At 40.0% G+C, this 18,864-nt stretch overlaps 1 protein-coding gene and 1 long non-coding RNA gene across 5 annotated transcripts in view; one reads left to right on the forward strand and one right to left on the reverse strand.

Annotated features, from left to right (window-relative positions):
- Cttnbp2 (cortactin binding protein 2) overlaps nucleotides 1–18,864 on the forward strand; it is a 153,202-nt gene that overhangs the window by 76,393 nt on the left and 57,945 nt on the right. For 3 of the 4 annotated variants that reach the window (XM_021164810.3, XM_029478376.1, XM_085840804.1), the window contains 5 exons: nucleotides 295–1,921; nucleotides 8,113–8,316; nucleotides 9,627–9,726; nucleotides 11,941–12,091; nucleotides 14,917–15,168. In XM_021164810.3, the coding sequence (XP_021020469.1) occupies nucleotides 295–1,921; nucleotides 8,113–8,316; nucleotides 9,627–9,726; nucleotides 11,941–12,091; nucleotides 14,917–15,168 (2,334 nt within the window). Of the gene's footprint in view, nucleotides 1–294; nucleotides 1,922–8,112; nucleotides 8,317–9,626; nucleotides 9,727–11,940; nucleotides 12,092–14,916; nucleotides 15,169–18,864 lie in introns of those variants that run through there. The other variant, XM_029478378.2, reaches the window with a different exon arrangement.
- On the reverse strand, nucleotides 389–11,443 carry LOC115031302 (uncharacterized). The gene is made up of 4 exons (XR_003836918.2): nucleotides 11,375–11,443; nucleotides 10,962–11,121; nucleotides 4,575–4,686; nucleotides 389–474 (listed from the first exon to the last, which is right to left on the reverse strand). It is a non-coding gene; the product is annotated as an uncharacterized LOC115031302 (long non-coding RNA).

The following is an 18,864-nucleotide window of genomic DNA, read 5'->3' on the forward strand; positions in this document are numbered from 1 at the left end:
CTCTGTGCTGTGACTTGAAACATCCTATTACTGTTCTCCTGCACTGTAGTTAAATTTAATAGATTAAAACAATTCCCTTTTTTTTCTTAATGTGGATATTTTGCAGAAAACCCTTTGTCAATCTTCTCATTTTAATGGGTCTTTAAATATTACTTTTTTTAAAAAAATCATAACAAACTGTGGCACTTTCGTTAACCCAAATCATGCCATTGTTCAGAAATTAATAAAAAGCCCTTCTATGATACAAAGAATATTCTATCTGTTAATTCAGGCTTCCCTTTGAATATCTTCCAGTTGGAGATGGAAAAGCTCCAGCTCCAGGCCCTTGAACAGGAGCACAAGAAGCTGGCTGCCCACCTGGAGGAGGAGAGGGGCAAGAACAAGCACGTGGTCTTGATGCTGGTGAAGGAGTGTAAGCAGCTCTCGGGCAAAGTCGTGGAGGAGGCCCAGAAGCTGGAGGAAGTCATGGTGCAACTGGAGGAGGAAAAGAAAAAGACAAGTGAGTTAGAAGAGCATCTCTCAGCTGAGAAACAGAGAAGCTCTGGAATGGAAGCTCAGCTGGAGAAACAGCTCTCCGAGTTTGACACGGAACGGGAGCAGCTGCGTGCCAAGCTGAGCCGAGAGGAAGCACACACCACCGACCTCAAAGAGGAGATAGACAAGATGAAGAAAATGATGGAGCAAATGAAGAAGGGAAGTGATGGCAAGCCCGGCCTCTCCCTCCCACGGAAGACAAAAGATAAGCGCCTGGCTTCCATATCTGTGGCAACAGAAGGGCCCGTGACAAGGTCCGTTGCTTGCCAGACAGATGTAGTGACAGAAAGCGCTGACCCTGTGAAGAAGTTGCCTTTGACTGTACCCATAAAGCCTTCCACAGGGAGCCCCCTAGTTCCCACAAACACAAAAGGGAATGTGGGCCCCAGTGCCCTGCTGATTAGACCAAGTATTGATAGGCAGTCTTCCCACAGTGACTTGGGTCCCTCTCCACCTACTGCTCTACCTTCAAATGCAAACAGAATTGAGGAGAATGGACCAAGCACAGGCAATGCCCCTGATCTATCAAATAGCACCCCCTCAACTCCTAGTAACACTGCCCCTGCCGCTGCTCAGACACCAGGCACAGCACCCCAGAACCACTCACAAGCTCCTACTGTGCACAGTTTACATTCACCATGTGCCAACACTCATCCAGGCCTCAATCCGCGCATCCAAGCAGCTAGATTTAGATTTCAGGGCAATGCAAATGACCCAGACCAGAATGGAAATAACACTCAAAGCCCTCCCTCAAGAGATGTCTCTCCTACGAGTCGTGACAACCTAGTAGCCAAGCAGCTAGCTCGGAATACTGTGACCCAAGCGCTGTCCAGATTTACCAGCCCTCAAGCGGGTGCTTCTTCAAGGCTTGGAGCATCTCCAGGAGGGGATGCTGGCACCTGCCCTCCAGTTGGTCGAACCGGTTTAAAGACTCCTGGGGCAGCAAGAGTTGACAGAGGAAATCCTCCTCCTATCCCTCCCAAAAAGCCAGGGCTCTCCCAAACTCCTTCTCCGCCACACCCCCAACTGAGGGCCTCCAATGCAGGGGCCAAAGTTGATAACAAAATTGTGGCTTCACCTCCCTCTACTTTGCCACAAGGGACCAAGGTAGTAAATGAGGAGAACGTCCCTAAGTCGTCCTCCCCTCAGCTGCCACCAAAACCGTCCATAGATTTAACTGTGGCACCTGCAGGCTGTCCCGTTTCGGCCCTGGCCACGTCTCAGGTGGGTGCCTGGCCTGCTGGAACCCCTGGACTGAACCAACCCGCATGTTCAGACAGCTCCCTTGTCATTCCCGCCACCGTTGCCTTTTGCTCTTCCATAAACCCTGTTAGTGCCTCATCCCGTAGCCCCGGTGCCTCAGACAGTCTCTTGGTAACAGCATCAGGTAAAGGGATTAAAGTCTTCTACCCTTTTGTGAAGAATGTGCCCTATTCTCTGACCTGTCTTAATTTCGTTTATGTTGTCTTAAAACATTTTTAATACTCTCTTCACCCACTTCCTCATTTCTTTTCTTCTCTCTCCCTCTCTTTCCTTTTTTAAATTTCTTTCTGAAGTTTTCTTTAAGGCTCTGGGGTGATGGTGATTCATCTTGCTCTATGAATTGTGGCTTCATCATTCTAAGTGCTTTTCTTGAAAATAACCTGAAAATAGTGGTTTGAAGTCCATGGAGACCATTAATTTAGAGACTGAAACATTTCCAGGGGAGGAAAGAGTATCCCTTCCTATTAAATATTTATCTCACAAGACCTCACTATTAATGGATCATCCTCAGTGGGCTTTCAGTTTGGTCCTTTTAGGGTGGCTTAAGAAAAATCCTACCAAGTCACTGTTTGTATAACTCTAGATTAGCAGGTTGATGGGGTTTATTCTGTAATTAATAGATTCTGAAGATTCTTTTCAGATTGGTATGAATGTCCCTTTCTCACCCTGAATATTTATAAATCTCAGTTACAAGCTTAGTTTAGTTGGAATGGCATGTACCTCTTTGGAGAAGGTATTGTCTTCCAACACTTGAGCCCAGATGGTTTCTACACCACATGGGATATTAGAGTTCCCATTGCATGAGTGCATTGTGTGGTTGCTCAATCTGGGAGTCCCACAAAGGACTAGATGTTGTCGTGGCTGTATATGGTTATGAAAAAATTGCTTTTTCATTATCATGGCTAAAGTCAATTCATGATTAGGGTCAGAGCTCTGTTGGCACTCTGGGGCAATCTGTGCTGCTCTCATCAGACATTAGGGATTGGCAGATCCTACTGGCTCTAAAGAGCAGAAATTTAAACATGAAAGGGAAATATCAGTAGCGTCACCTTTAAAACTTAAAGCATGGAGCACAGACTGAAGCCAGCCACCAGAGAAGGAGCTAAGTGCTTCAGATTGCCAGACTGCATGCTTCTAATTCCAAGCAGTTCCCATGGAAATTCAGCTTTAGGGGAAGTTGTTTTTATTTTCGAGGGCAAAACTGAGAATCTGAAATAGCATGCACTTTAGAGTTAATAGATCGGTGGTAAAGATGAGGCTCCATTGTATATAACTGTTTTTGATGATCCTTTCCATCATGAGCAAGTATCTTCTTCCTTAGGTCAGAGTTTATAGTGCTCAGAGGGAGGGTGGCTGGAGGGAGGCTCAGAGACCATAACTTATCAAGGCATGGCACTGAACTTTCTGCAGCATGACTAATCCCCACCTGACTGGTAGTCCTGCTTAAAGCACACTTGAGAGCTTGCTTTAGAATTGATCTTACTGGCATTTTGTGATGTTATAGGCATTTGAGGTTCCCTAGATTTCTCTCTAAAATGGTTGTATTAAGTTTGATATGTCTTGGTATTGCTCAGAATTATGTCCGCTTTCCCATTAGTTGAACCTACCCTAAGAAGAGAGACATTTGGTCCCATGCAGAACAAAAGACCCGTAGACTGCTGGAAAGCATTGGCTCCAGAGTCATTTGGAGCCATGACAGTGCTCTGATGGAACAGTATAGACTGTGTGTAGGCAACACTTCCCAGGGCAAATGAATGCTGTCAGCTGGTTTTGTTTTTAAGTACAAAGCCATCTGTTTTTTGATACCTTGAGGCTCTGCCAGCTGCTGCCTCAGTAGGCACTGTGATTCCAAGTCCAGTTGCACACACCCTCTAGTAATCAACAGAGAAACTTTGAAATAAGCATGCGTGACTTCGGAGAAGTTAAGTTTTAAAAGATGACTAACTCCTAATCAGTTAAATATTTGCCCAAACAACTGTTTTGTATTCAGTAGAATTCTGGACTAAAGAAGCCAGGACTCTAAAAAAGAAATAAAAAAAGGAAAAAAAAACAAAAACAAAAACAAAAAACAAAAACCACCTTTACTTATATCTGAGGTGCCAAGAAGTGAATAAGAGATTTTGATGAAACAGTAGCCACTGAAGACATGTAAAGTCAGTCCCTTGTTTTTCAATTTTCTAGTTGTGTTATAGTGTTCCCAGACGTGTAGGATGCCCTTCTGTAGAATAGCAGGCTTCTGTCTGATTGATTATAAAGTGTGCCTCTTCAGGGTAAAGGGTGGCACCGGAGGTCTTAGTCCCTTAGCAGGTGTTTAGTAGGCACCTCCTTATGTGCTCTAAGGGCACAAACGTTAGACTGCAGCAAGCTTGTATAATTACAGAACCCAGTGCAGGTGTAGGCCATCCTAAGCTTCCCAAATTAGATAGTGTTTTACCTGCATTGCATTTAGTTTGCTCCAGTTCTTTTTTTAAAGATTATTTTGGTGGTACTGGGGATCAAATCCAGAGCCTTATTTTTTTTTTCTTTTTTATTGGATATTTTCTTTATTTATACTTCACACATGCTAGGTGAGTGCTCCACTACTGAGCTACACTGCAGTTTTAGCCAAGGCAACTATTTCAGCTAGGAAGCACCAGAGTCCCTATATCCTGCTCCTTAACCTGGCTGTACCTGTGTGAGCTTGTTCCTCTTCAGGCCATAAGCCCATAGGAGGTCATTACCTTTCCACTGGCTCCATTGTAGATGGTAGGAGCAAAGCCAAGGAGGAAAGAGTGTACCTGCCAGATGCCTCCTAGGGATTGGTTCCGTTTCTTTGATCACGTGAGCAAACATTTCGCTGAGTTTCAATCGGCAAAATTAGTTCATTTCTCTCCTTTTGTACTTGAAATCCTGGGGAGAAATTATTTGTAAGATATTAGTTTTGCCATCTACACCTTAAACTCTCGAACCCCAAGTTAAGACTATTTCCCAACTGAAGGATGCTCTGACTTCTCCTCATGGTGGGGACTGTGTACCCCTCCTCGCCCTGGATCTCAACAGTTTTCTCTTGAGATGCCTTGTGTACCTGCCGCCTTCTGTCTATAACAGGGAGGTGAAATCCCAGAGGAAAGCTAGAGTGACAGAAGGGTCTCCTTTTAATGGGTTGCATTGGAAAGTACACTAACTAGAGGCAACTTCATAGCATATCATGAACTTTTAAAATAACATGAAGAAGGTTAAAGCAGGATTCACTCCAGGCAACTGAGTCCCCAAACCCTTATACATTCTTCTTTCTTTCTCTCTTTTCTTTTCTTTTCTTTTCTTTTCTTTTCTTTTCTTTTCTTTTCTTTTCTTTTCTTTTCTCTTCTCTTCTCTTCTCTTCTCTTCTCTTCTCTTCTCTTCTCTTTGTTTCTCTTCTCTTTGTTTCTCTTCTCTTCTTTCTTTCTTTCTTTCTTTCTTTCTTTCTTTCTTTCTTTCCTTCCTTCCTTCCTTCCTTCTTTCCTTCTTTCTCTCTCTCTCTCTCTCTCTCTCTCTCTCTCTCTCTCTCTCTCTCCCTCCCTCCCTTTCTTCCTTCCTTCCTTTCTTTTTGTGGTTGTTTTTCTTGTTACTATTATCTATGTTATAAATTTCATTTCATTTAGTTCAGACTCTTTTTTTCCTTTCTGAAATATATTTTCTAAAGTATACTCATGTATGATTGGCTTGAATGCTAAATCGCAAAATCAGAATGGTCTGGGCTGTGCCCTTAACCCTCTCCACCCTCTGAAGCTGGTGCCAGAAGCTGTTCTCAGCTCCTCTCCCTATGCCGTTGCATGTCCTCACTGTTTCGTGGCCTGCTCTGCAAATCCTCACCATGACTAATGTCTGCCTCCAATGCTGCGTAGCTGAATGACTGTCTAACATCTGTAGAGTAGCTGTGTGGATTCAGGTTTATTCTGTCCTTCACTAATGCAGTTAACCACAGATCACCATTTCTCTCATGGTTGAGAATTTCAGATGAATACTAGTGTCGTGCTGACGTCTTTCTTTTATTCTCCCCATATTTGTAACAGGATTTATTAAAATAAATTGTGTTGGGAGAACATTGGAAATTATAGTAAAAATATAACATTTGTTTAAAATATCAGAGCTTAAAGTTCACAATAGTTACAAAACATGTTCTTTTGTGAAAATTTAAAAGTCATTTTTTCAGTCCTCCAAGGAAACTGATACTGCTTCCTTTGAGTCTGACTGGGAAAATGACATTTCATGACCTAATGATTAAGAACATTTTTGAATAAAGCCTTTTACCTTTCCCACTAGTGGGGTCTTCCAGGAGATTATATACATGATTGAATATTTCTATATAAAACAATATTTTAATATGAGACAATATTTGTATTGTTTTCCCCAAAGCCTACAACTGTGATTTAAAAAAAAAAAAGAGCAAACTTTATTATGTACACATTGGTATTCATGGAAGAATATCAAGAACCAACATTTTTTGAATGAGATGTAAAGAAGAGATGACAGAGTGTGTGCGTGCGTGCGTGTGTGTGTGTGTGCATGTGTACATGTTTGCGTGCGTGTGTGTGTGTGTGTGTGTGTGTGTGGGTACGTGCATGTGTACATGTTTGCGTGTGTGTGTGTGTGTGTGTGTGTGTGTGTGTGTGTGTATGCTTGTGTGTGTGTGTTGATAGCATGAAAGCAGGTCCCCTCCCTGTTCTGCTGGGGACAGTCGTGTAATGCTTCCCTCTTGCTTGTGTTTGCTTTACAGTCAAGGTGTCCTGCCTTGGTATTTATAATTTTCTGTCTATCATCCATTTCTAATAAGTACTGATTTAATTTTTGTGGGCCTGTTTTTTTTTTGTTTGTTTGTTTTTAAGAAAATACAAAAGGTAAAATGTACCAGAGAGGAGCCTTCTTGTAAGTATGAAGTAAAAATACTACTTTTCTAAGAAGACCTAATCAATATGGATGGGGAAATATTATAAAGATTTGAGAAATATTGAATTTTATAAACATTTTAATTGTCTGTCATTGCTGTCCTGCTATGATAAAACAATAAATAATCCATGGATTCAAATTATTGGTTATAAAGTTATAATTTTGAGGTTTCAATATTCCATGGATTTCTATTTGCATAAATGGCCTCTCTTTGATTTATTTTCATTAAGAATTTTCAATATTCTGAGAAGCTTCTTTTATATGTACTTTAACTATATCCTGAAACAACTAAGGCCAAAAATCTGTCATTAATCATAAGAATTGAATATTACATCATGTTAGTGTAACTACTACCTGATAGAGGGAAAAGAAAGCACACCTATAATACCTTGCTGAAGAGAATGTTACATGTCCCCACGGAAAGTCTGCTTGAAGCATCTCAATGTGTAGTTCTGTACAGTACTGCTTGAAAGTATTGGGGCTCACTCGCTGTATTTAAGCTGAAAAAGCACAGTTACCAATTAAATAAACATTTGTACTTTACTGTTTTTACAGCCTTTTGATCAAGGAAGGATTCAGAAAATTTTCCAGGCTATATGCAGCCGACTTCACACTCTTAACAGATTCTGTTCTAAAGCTGCTAAACACTGATGAGAACTATCTAACCATGATAACTCTTACAGTCTTTGTTAAAGCCATATGGTAGAGTGCCCTGCTTCGTTGGCCAATTCCAAAAGTTTGTTAGTCCTGCTGGGAAGATGGCGAGAGATGATAGTTTTCAAAACTGTTATTGAACTCTGTGCTGCCATACAATACAGCTATATATATTGTATTTCTGTTAGTTTTTAACACCCATTATTTGTTTCTCAGATATGGAAATTCAAGGAATAGAACAAACTCCTTGATAGAATAAGGCCCATTTCCTGGCTTATACAAAATAATTATCTTAAAGACATTGTTGAAGAAACTCTTTGAAGTTACGGTGGTATCTTACACCTACTTTATTTACATTGCCATATTAGTATTGAAATCAAGGTAACCTTTACACAATTTTAGGATTCAAAATGTTTTGAAATTCTAAATAGAAATTTAAGTTTGTGAAGTGTGATAGCCAACTTGGTTTCCTAAAACCAAACCAATTATTTCTTTAACTCTTTTTTTTTTTTTGGTGCTAAACTGACAACTAAAAATAACATGTCCTCATCAAGGTTAATTTAATTAGCACCAGATAGAAAGTCTGAAAATAACAGTATGGGTTTGTGCTAAGAAAGTATTAACAGATTGATAATGTTAGAAACCATGTAATCTTCTAGGGATACATGTTCATGTCTCTGTGTGTGTGATTCAAAAAGGAATGGTAGTATGTGTCTCTTCTTCCTGCTCACTAACTAGGGTCACTTTAACCTACAGGCTGGTCACCCTCCCTAACCCCTTTGCTAATGAGTGGTGGTCCTGCCCCCCTGGCTGGCAGGCCCACCCTTCTTCAGCAAGCTGCTGCCCAGGGAAATGTCACTTTATTATCAATGCTGCTTAATGAAGAAGGACTGGACATAAATTACTCCTGCGAAGATGGCCATTCTGCCTTGTATTCTGCTGCTAAGAATGGACATACAGGTAAAAAGCCAGAACAAAACAAAACAAAACAAAACAAAACAAAACAAAACAACAGTGTCTTACCTTAACACACTTGGTAAAAGAATGGATGACCAAAGGTGATTTAAATCACTGCTGTGAGCAAAAGATCTACTTGGATTTCAATTTTTTTTTTTTAAGGAGGAACAGAATGGGGAATTTTTTTTTAATGAGTTTTAAAGTCTTATGAATATTTAAGACCTAATTATATGGTTCCTTACTGTAAAATGTAGAGCAAGTGGCAAATCAATTTTCACAAATGTACAACAAAATATATTGTCCATATAGGGATTATTAAACACACATTAAAATGTAACTCTCCATCTGAGGTCATTCTTGTCAGGACAGAGTAACCCTGATTTCTTTGGTAGGAAGAATACCTGCTATGGGAGAAGCAGATCTTCCAGGCTGTTAAGCTTAGGTGTTGAGTGGCTGCCACAGTGAGGTTTTACCAATTAGAAAGAGTGGACTTGTAATAATTTATAGTTATTTTGATTGGTTATTTTTTTTGAGAAGTGAAAACTTACTATAAATGATATGACAGCAAAGACTAATAATTCTTTTTACTCTTTAAAATGCAAATCTTGTAGTTAACTATACTAAAACACATGGTAACACAGAAAAAGAGACGGCTTGACTACATGTTCTAAGTTACTATGGTGTGTGCACTGTGGACTATTTCCTGGTTGGATCAGATAGACTCGGAGCTAAGGAGACTCAGTAGATTTAAAGCACTTTGGAATTCAAAGGCACTGGGGGAATTTTCTTCACTGTAGAGAAATTAAATTTAGATCATTCAGTATTATTTATGAAAGTTCTGTGTTAGTGATGTTTGTGTCTCAGGTGGGTTTCTGTGGGCTTTCCTTGATCTTCAAGTAGTCAAGTGTAGGATGGCCCACATAGAAGTACTTTGATGATTAAATTAGCATTAATCATTCAGTAAGAATGTAACTATATAAATACAGTTTGGTAAATGGATCTGATTGTCTGCCCCAAAACATTCTTTTGAAGAAACTCAGGCCTAGAACCTAGCAAAGTATTTTTCTGATACATGGTATTCTTTTTTTACCCATCAACAACTCTACTCGAAATATTATTTTAAAACCATGTCTTGGTGGCTGTGGAGATATCCTGTCTTCAGGGAAAGAGATGGCTTTCCATGTGAAAGTCTGTGGTATGCCACATCCAGCAGGACAGAGCTGTCAGGTCAGCCTTTGCTGCTAGATTCTCTGCACAGCTTAGAGGGAACCTGGCATCATTGCACTGAGTGACCTTCTGTTAAAATCCTGTAGACTGTGTGCGATTGCTGCTGAATGCAGAAGCCCGAGTCGACGCTGCTGATAAAAATGGCTTCACACCCTTGTGCGTCGCAGCTGCTCAGGGACATTTTGAGTAAGTGATGCTCTTCATTCTTCCTTTCCTATGGAAGTGGCCCCCTTTGTTATATTTGGCACAGAGTTCCCTCCTGCTAAGTATGTAAATGAGTGGTTAATAGTCATTGAGAAATCCACCAAACATATTTGAGTGTTCAAATGCAAAAGAGGACCTTAGATTTGTTCTTCATAATAATAGTTAAGTGCTGTACCTAAAGCAAGCATGTATATGTCTAGTCTGTATATAATCTGTATATAGATGTATACAATCTGATCTATCCATCAATGAACTTGCTTCTGGAAAAGCTCAACATTAGTATAGCAATGGAGAACAAAGTAAGGAATGCCGAGAGCTTTGTTTGGTTTCTCTTTTCTATAAAGGCTTTTGATACTGCTAACATTAAAAGTAGAACGTAGAATTACATTATTTACTAAAATCCCGTTATTCTACAGTAAGGTAAGTTATTTAATAGTACCAAATGCTCATGTTTCTTCATTCGCAATTAAGAGAAAAATCAAAGCAAAGCTTTTGCAAACTGAAAGTAGCTCATGTACAAAGGTAACCTGTCAATTAATATGCATATAACTTTAACCATGAGTTCTAAAGGAGCTTCGAAGTCATTAAATACAGGGATTTCTTTTTAAAAACTAAAAGTCCCATTTTAATAATAGAATATCGTCAAATTGCTGTCCTGCCTGTGCTGAGCTGGCAGGTTGTGAGGAATAAATACTGCAGCCACCTTTCAGATCCATCTGTCCAGAGAGAAATAGTCTTGCACAAATTACAACATCCATGACATTTTGGTTATAAGCCTTAGCCTTCAACAGCTGAGCTACTTCCCCAGCTCACACTATACCATTCTTAAAATAAAGCATTTTAGAATTCACATCAGCACTGTTAATTCTAAGTGTGTTCTCCAGTATTCCTGAGGCAGCCTTCAGTGTCTAGAGTCATTGCTCTTATGTGTCTGCCATGCGTCTCGGCAGCCTGGCTTCAGTTTGGGAACTCACAGGAGCTACTTTTTTTTTTTTTTAATTTTTAATATTTTTATTACATATTTTCCTCAATTACATTTCCAATGTTATCCCAAAAGTAGAGAAAGTACCCAAGGAGCTAAAGGGATCTGCAACCCTATTGTTGGAACAACATGATGTACTAACCAGAACCCCGGAGCTCTTGTCTCTAGCTGCATATGTATCGAAAGATGGTCTAGTCGGCCATCAATGGAAAAAGGAGCTACTTTTTGCTGTTACCTTCTGGTTATATTCTGTGTCCCACTGAACAGATCTCTCCTGCTGGCTTGGGTTTCCGTGTCCGTGACCTTCATGTTACCAGGCCATCTGTAAGCTCCTTGCTTGGAGGATTTCACTGTCACAGTACAGAAGCATGGATAGCTTCGGACAAAAATAAAACCTGTGGAAATTCAGGAATCAGTAAATTTAAAGATTGCGTTACACAGATATGTCAGCGTGTTACTTAAAAAAAAAGTAATAACTTATGTAAGCAAAATACTGAAAGAAAAATGAACTCCCCAAAGGCAAATCCTTCAGTTTGTCCACATTCTATCTCTGTGTTGAACTAGTCACAAAGTCACAGTCGCAGCATGGCCTCCTTTTCTTCTTGAGTGTGTTTCTGTGTAGCTGTGTCCTCAGAAGCCAGCTCTTACCCAAAGAGACAGCCTCTTCCGTCCTTCTCCCAAGGCAGCCCTTTTCCCAACCCGCTGCTCCTTTTTATAGAGGAGGCACACAGTGCCCGGCTGTCTATGCTATTTATAATCATTTTCTTGAGTGAATAAAAAAAAAATCACAGAATGATTCAGCAGCCTCATGTGGTTTTTTTGTTTTTTGTTTTTTGGTTTTTTTTTGTCAAGGCAAAAACCATTTTGAATCACAAATAATATGTATACCAAGTACGGTATAACATTTAACCTAACAAGTCAAACCTGTTCCAAGGACAACTCCTATAAAAGTTGGTAAGAAGGATCCTGAACTAGGTTTGAACATTTGTAAAAGGACAATTTTATGTTTTCATAAATTTTGAGACTAAAGCTTAGTTTTTAGTCATATGAAAGTGATAGCAAGCCAATAACGTACAGAAGGTCTGAATGAAATAATTGACACATGTCAATATGAATGCTTAGTCATGCATGTTATCTGGATTTAATACCTGGTCAGGGAGGTCTTTCCAGGTGATGCCTCATTTGTATGTAACTAATCATAATTCTATGTACAGATGTATAGAATTACTAACTGCATACAATGCCAACATGAATCACTCTGCTGCTGGAGGACAGACACCTTTATACTTGGCCTGTAAAAATGGAAATAAGGAATGTATCAAACTCCTGCTGGAAGCTGGCACTGACCGGAGTATAAAAACCAGAGTAAGTACCCTTTGGGGAGAGTGTTCCCCACATATGTTATTTATATTGTGTCTGAAAACTAGGCATATATATATATACTATAGCTCGCATATATCTACTATAGATGCACACATATGACAGGTGCAGACTCTTTTCTTTGTTATTGTTCCCTATAGAAAGCAGTATATGGCTACATTGCTTTTGCACTGTAGACATTATAAGTAGAATGGAGAGGACTTAAGTGTGTGGAAGGATGCGTGTAGGCACTACGTAAATGCTACTGTGTAGGACTATGTAAGTGCTACAGTGTTGTGTATGAGGGATGTGACCATCTCTAGAAATTCAGAGGCCATGGTCAAGAAGGCACAGTGTAGCTTTGAAACTAGCCTCCCACAAATGCTGAAGGACAACTGTGCATGGATACCCACTCTTCCGTTGTGCTTTTGCTTTAGGGATCCTGCTTTAAGTGACCTCTGTTTGAGTCTCCCCCTTGCTAATTAACAATCTGGTCCGTTTTCCCTCACAAGCCATTCAAATTCTGAGGCTAAACATAAAAAGAGGGGGGTTTTGGTGCTCTTAGTATTTCAGAATTAGAGGAGACAATGAATGTGTAAGTTTTTATTATTGAACAAATACTATTCTTTGATGCTATTATGTAATTTCTCAGACAAGAACCAATCATTAAGTATTAATATTAGCAAAGGTAACAAGGCCAGCTATGAGTATTTTCCATTGTAAGTTATTGTTAGAGCTTAAAAACAAAACAAATCTCCAGGATTATTTTTATTCGATTTCAAGTTTTTATTAAATTTTAGTTTTTTAAATTAAAGTTCTTATTGTACTTGTATGCGTGTTTTGCTTATAGGCATGTCTAAGCCACTTGCATGCTTAGTTCCCAAAGAGGATCTGGCCATCTCCCCAGATCCTCCTTTTAAAAAGAAAATCTGAAAAGGGTAGTTTAGTTTCACATTTCTTTATTTTATATATTTTATCCAATAAATATTTGATGTTTGGATATATTCGCTACAAAATGTTATCTTATTGCTAGAAGATGAATGAATTTTGCATCATTAACCCGAATAAGAACTTCAACATGGAAGGTTAAACAACATCCTGCTGAGAACACAGATCAGCGCCCCAAGCTAGCTTTGTTGGGCTGAACAGATTGTTTAGACAATACGAAAACACACTGTATAATTGATAAGTAACCGGCGGGTGTGTAATTATGTCTTATGCCTTTTAATGGTTAGGTAGTAAGAGAAAGTGGAATGTGGAAAGGTTTTTGTCTGGTCTTGTTTTTTTTCCTAGAAAGACTGTTTGGAATTTGTAAATTAGGAAGCTAATCGGCACTTCTTCTCTGTGGCCTAAGTAGGGGTCATCCCCCTGCAGAAGAAAGCAGGGATCTGCTGTTCCTGACTGCAAGGCAGATCATACCCGGCTCTAGTTAACTAACTGCCTGTGTGGTTTTTGTCTTGGTCAACTGAATTTTACTGGCATGAAATCCAGAAGGAGAGAAAAAGTCCTCAAGGGTCAGCTTAGGAAAAGCTCACAGTACTTAGTACACATTGAGATGGTTCCTTACTTACTGGCTAATTTTCTTAGCCTTTACATCATCACTTTAAAAAACAACAACAACAACAACAAACAGTGCAGTGGTGCTGAATGCCTGTAATTCCAGCACTTGGGAGGCAAAAAACAATATCAAGTTCTTGGCTAGATGCATAGTGAGACCTATTCTCAAAACACATATTAAAAAACAAAAAGTTTTATAGCTCACTGAAATATATTTAGTAGAACAATATGGAATTCTATATGAAAATGATCTTAAAACAACAATATAAAGGCAAAAAAAACCCACAAAAAAACAAAAACCAAAGCCCCAACACAAATCAATTATTTGATAAAATCTTTAAAGACAAACAAGAGTTTCTATGTTGTAGGCAGACCCACCTGTGTGTCAGAATGAGAGTCTGGGAGGGGAACGGGGATTTTTTTCCCCCTAGAACCATGCTTGTCAAATTTAAATTCATTCCTTTCCCTTGCTGGGCACAATTGATAGGCAGGTGGGGCCTCCCCACCAGAGGTCAGGTTCCCTTTATCTGGAGATAGGCCTGGGGAACTGCAGTCTCAGAGGGTACTGAGGTTGCAGAACTGAGGACCACTGCCTTGAGCTTATGATGACTCAAGAAACCAGCTAAGTGGACAACGGGGTGGGGCAGAGCAATTCATTCTAGCAAATGGCCTCAGTGATCTTAGTTGAACCATTTTCGAAGTAAGCACTGATTGGAATCCCTCCACACTCAGCAGTTCCTGAGCACAGGCCCGTGGATACCTAATGAACCTATCGGGCTTTGCTTTTTTCACGTTGCTACCTTTTCCTTTTTACCTCGAATCTTTCCTTCTGGCATTAAAATATTCAGATCATTCCAGTTAGTAACACTGGTTTGCTACAGTGTTTTTCAGTGCATTACTAATTAATTAATACCATTATCCTTGCATATAAAATCTCATTAGGATAAAGTTCACTCCATTTTTTAATACTAAATTGAAATTCTGGTTGGACAGGCACTAATACTGAGGAGACTAAGCAGGACCTCCTCGCTCCAAAAGGTAACTGTTAGGTGAAACTGATTATTTATCAACAAACATGGATCACAGTTGTGGGAATTAGTGTCACCAAGAAAAGTGAGAGAACTTAAGTTCACCGGAATATTCAGGAGTGGACTGCCTCCATTCCCTGATGCAGTGGTCCGTGACCAAGAGAATTTAGAGGTGGACTCAAAATAACACAGTTCTCACCATTAATGTTTTTCTCAACCTTTCCCGCCTGGTCAATGCATTTTCAGGATGGCTGGACACCAATTCACGCAGCTGTGGACACTGGTAATGTGGACAGCCTCAAGCTCCTGATGTACCATAGAGTGCCAGCCCATGGAAACTCTTTGAGTTCAGAAGAGCCCAAGTCAGGCTTGTTCAGCTTGAATGGAGGAGAGAGCCCTATGGGTCCATCTAAGCCTGTGGTTCCTGCAGATCTAATTAACCACGCTGACAAAGAAGGCTGGACCGCTGCCCACATTGCTGCCTCCAAAGGTTTCAAGGTGCGTCTGGGAGCAGCCGGCCCCTTTGCCCAGTTGTAAATTTGATGAGTGGCAGAGTCGTTTGTATTTGATCTAGTGTGTTTAGACTGAGTAAATTGAAATGGAGTAATACCTTTGCAGAAGGCCAAGAGTTGCTGCTACAAACTGACTCTCATTTCTCTCTAAAAGATAATTATAGTCAGGGACATGAGAAAACTTTCATTATTTAAAATCTTTTATTTATTTTATTTTTTAATCTTATATTTATTTATAAGGCATACAACAGTAAACTCAAATATTTTATCTCATCTGCCTTAGGATGGAAAGGTGAATATTAATGTAATTAGTTCATACTAGTTTCCTAGAGGGAGGATCATGACACTCCTGATAGCTAAGACTTTAGCTAAGCATTGCTACTGTCTGCAGAGAAAATGTGTTCTTAGCTCTTAGACCAGCTGTACATACTCAAGCTACAAGTGGAGAATAAGGAGACAAACTCGAGCACAAGGTGATGGACAGGCATCATATCAACACCTCAGTCTATGATGTGGAAAACTGGAGGTTATGTGTTGTAAAGAACAGGGCTTTAGGGAGATTCCACTTTGGAGATGGTTCATTCTCACCGAGGTAGAAATTATTTGGGGTCCTGTAGACTATGGGAGAGAACAATCCAGGTAAAGGAAAAATAAAAATAGAAACACAGAAGTAGGAGGAAGTAGCGAGCAGCCCCGAGTAAGTTCAGGAAAATAGGAATAAAAAAATGCTAGCTGGTCTTTGTTGCTTTGGAGGGGGTCTTCAGTAACATTTAATAAGGAGCCTGGTATAAAATTCCCAGTGAATATACATCCAGGAGAATATTTTAGAAAAATAAGATTAAATGGTTTCCCAGTTTAAATTATTTAAGAATAGTATTTAGACCATTTGGGATTTGGATCACCTGGATAGCACAGAGGACCAGACTAAGTCGTGGAAGGTGGTGGGAAACAAGGGTAATAAGGAGAGTCACAGACAGAAATGGTCAAGGCTGAAGCTGAAGATGGGTTAATGAGCAAAGTGCTTTTTGCACAAGCACAAGGAACTGTGCTTTGATAAATAGCACTCATGGAAGAGCTGAGCATGGCAGCACGCTCTTACAACTCCAGTACTGAGGGTGTAGACAGGGAGATCCTGGGGGTGAGGGGTGGGACTTGCTGGTCAGTCAGTCTAGCTGAAACAAGCATCATGCTCAAGGTGCGATTCTGCCTCAAAACATAGGGTGGAGAGCAACAGAAGAAGATACCCCCAAATTGGCTTCTGGCCTTCACATGTACACACACAGGCAAACAGCCATGCTCATATATGCACCCCCTGCATACACACACACACACATACACACACACACATGCATAGACACACATACACAACAATAATTAAGTGACTAGGGATAGAACACAGAATAAGCACGGGGAAGGAGTAGACCTGAATGGAAAGATACTATTTTGCAGGAAGAGCAAGGAAAAAGCATTGATTAGTGAGATAGCTGGTGGTTTGAGTTATCCTTGAATGAAGCACGAGACTCATTCTTTCCAGATGGAAATAGCTGTTGGGAACTATTAGGTCTACGACAGACACTGTGTCCTTCACAGTTCGATTTTCAAAAAGAGAGAGAAGAGAAAAGAGCCATTTATTTGGGGCTGGTTAGCTTACATTTCCCTTCCGGTTACTCTTTAACTCAAAGGGAAGGAAAATTCTAAGAACTGATATGTAGGTAGCATTTTAATGGAATACCATAGTGTACAGTATAAAATATTTTAGGAAACCAAAATGGAAAGTGTAAGCCATTCAAGTCTGAACATGTAGTTGCTTAGAGACTGGCAATCTTGGTGACAAGGGGGACTGCTGCTCACATCACAACCATCTCCAAAACCATTAAATAAATAAGTAAATAGATAAAATCTCTGTGAGATATGAGGAGTGCTCTATGAATACACCCAGCCTTAGGAACAAAACAGAAGTAAATCAGAGGTCTCTGACCTAAGGCGTTTGCCTGCCTGACTTCTTCTGGGAGGAACATCGTCCTTCCCCTACCCTCCATAGGGAGCTAGCCTCCAGTGAAGGATGCTGTTGCTGCAGTCTCTTCAATATGAAGTGTTCTTAGTCTCAGGGTTTTGATCATCAACGATGGTATTTCCATTAATCCCTCAGACCCTGATAGCCATAAATGTTCCTTCACTGTTGAGTAATGGGAATATGGCCTCTTTCTCCCAGAATAGGACTCTTCTGCATCCTCTTCTTTTTAAAAAGATAAGATCAATGTTTTGATCTGAGATTTTACAAAATGATTGACAACCCAGTCTGCTAAGCTGTTTAAATAGTAAATTCTCTTAGCTCTGTAGTGGGCATTTAATCTTCCATTTTGACCTCTTTATTTTATGATTAGGACATCTAAGCCCAAGAGGGTTTAATAGATAGTGGTTGGGAATGAAGCCCAGATTTCCTGATTTCATTAGTCTCTTTCACTCTACATCCTTCCTTTCTAGTCAAAAGCGTTGTAAAATATATCTGCGTCACTTGTCTAAAACAATGTTTCCATTCTGGCCAAGATAGCTTTCCCAGATTATTCATTTATAATAATTTGCTAAGGCCAGTTTTCAGAAACAATAAATCACAACTATCAGTGTGTAGTAAATCACTCTAGTTTAACCACAATAGGTCCTTGAAAATGATCTCAGTCGGCCACAAAGCTAGTCTGTATAAACCTGAAGGTGTTGCTCAATAAACTCAGACTCAGAAACAAACACGTGGCCATTCTCTCTATCACGCAGATCCTAGAGTTTTATTGTTATCTATATGCAAGTGTGGGTAGAGGCTATTCAACTGGAAACAATGTGGGGATGCACATTTAGGACTTGTTCCTGCAAAAGCCACAGCTGAAGCTGAAAATGTCATGAGCTTTTAAAAACAGGAGACAGGGGAGCCTAGGAGTCACTAGAGTAAACCCAGCAGGGAAGCAGACACCAAGGGGAAATACCGGATGAGAATATAGTTTAGTTTTATCAACTTGACAGGAATTAGAGTCACCTAAGAAGAGGGAACTTTGATTAAGAAATTACTTCCCTCTGATTGGCCTGTGAGCCTGTAGGATATATGTAGGGCATTACCTTGATTAATAATTTATGTAGGAGGGACCACCCACTGTGGGTAGTGACCTACCCCTTAGCTCCACCCCTTCGCAAGTGGTCTTGGACTTTATATAGAAAGCACGTGGTTCAAGTCATGAAGAGCAAGGCAGTTAGTAGCTTTCCTCCATGACCATTGCTTCAGTTCCTACTTTCAGGTCTGGAATTCTTTCCCTGACTTCCCTACATAATGGATCATAACTTGTTAGCTGAAATTAACCCTTTCTTCCCCAAGTTGGTTTTGTTTTGTATTTTTTGTCATGGCATTTTATCATATCAACAAGAAAGCAAGCTAGAATGAGAAGAGAGAAGGGGACTTCAGAAATAGAGAAGGCTTAAAGGAAAAAAAATGGGGGAGAGGACTGAAGATCAACAAAACAAAGCATGTATTAAAATGTCATCATGAAATTGCTGATTTCAATGGAAAATTGTGGGATTTTAGAGCCTGAAGTGACAGAGGTCACTCATTCTGACCCCTCCCTGTACATTCTACATGAAGAAGTGTTGGAAAATGGTTGAATTTCTCAATGACGGTTCATGTAGAATTCAGTTCCCACAT

The sequence above is a fragment of the Mus caroli genome, unplaced genomic scaffold (assembly GCF_978045245.1).
Source record: "Mus caroli unplaced genomic scaffold, Mus_caroli_1 scaffold_7, whole genome shotgun sequence".
Lineage (NCBI taxonomy): Eukaryota > Metazoa > Chordata > Mammalia > Rodentia > Muridae > Mus > Mus caroli.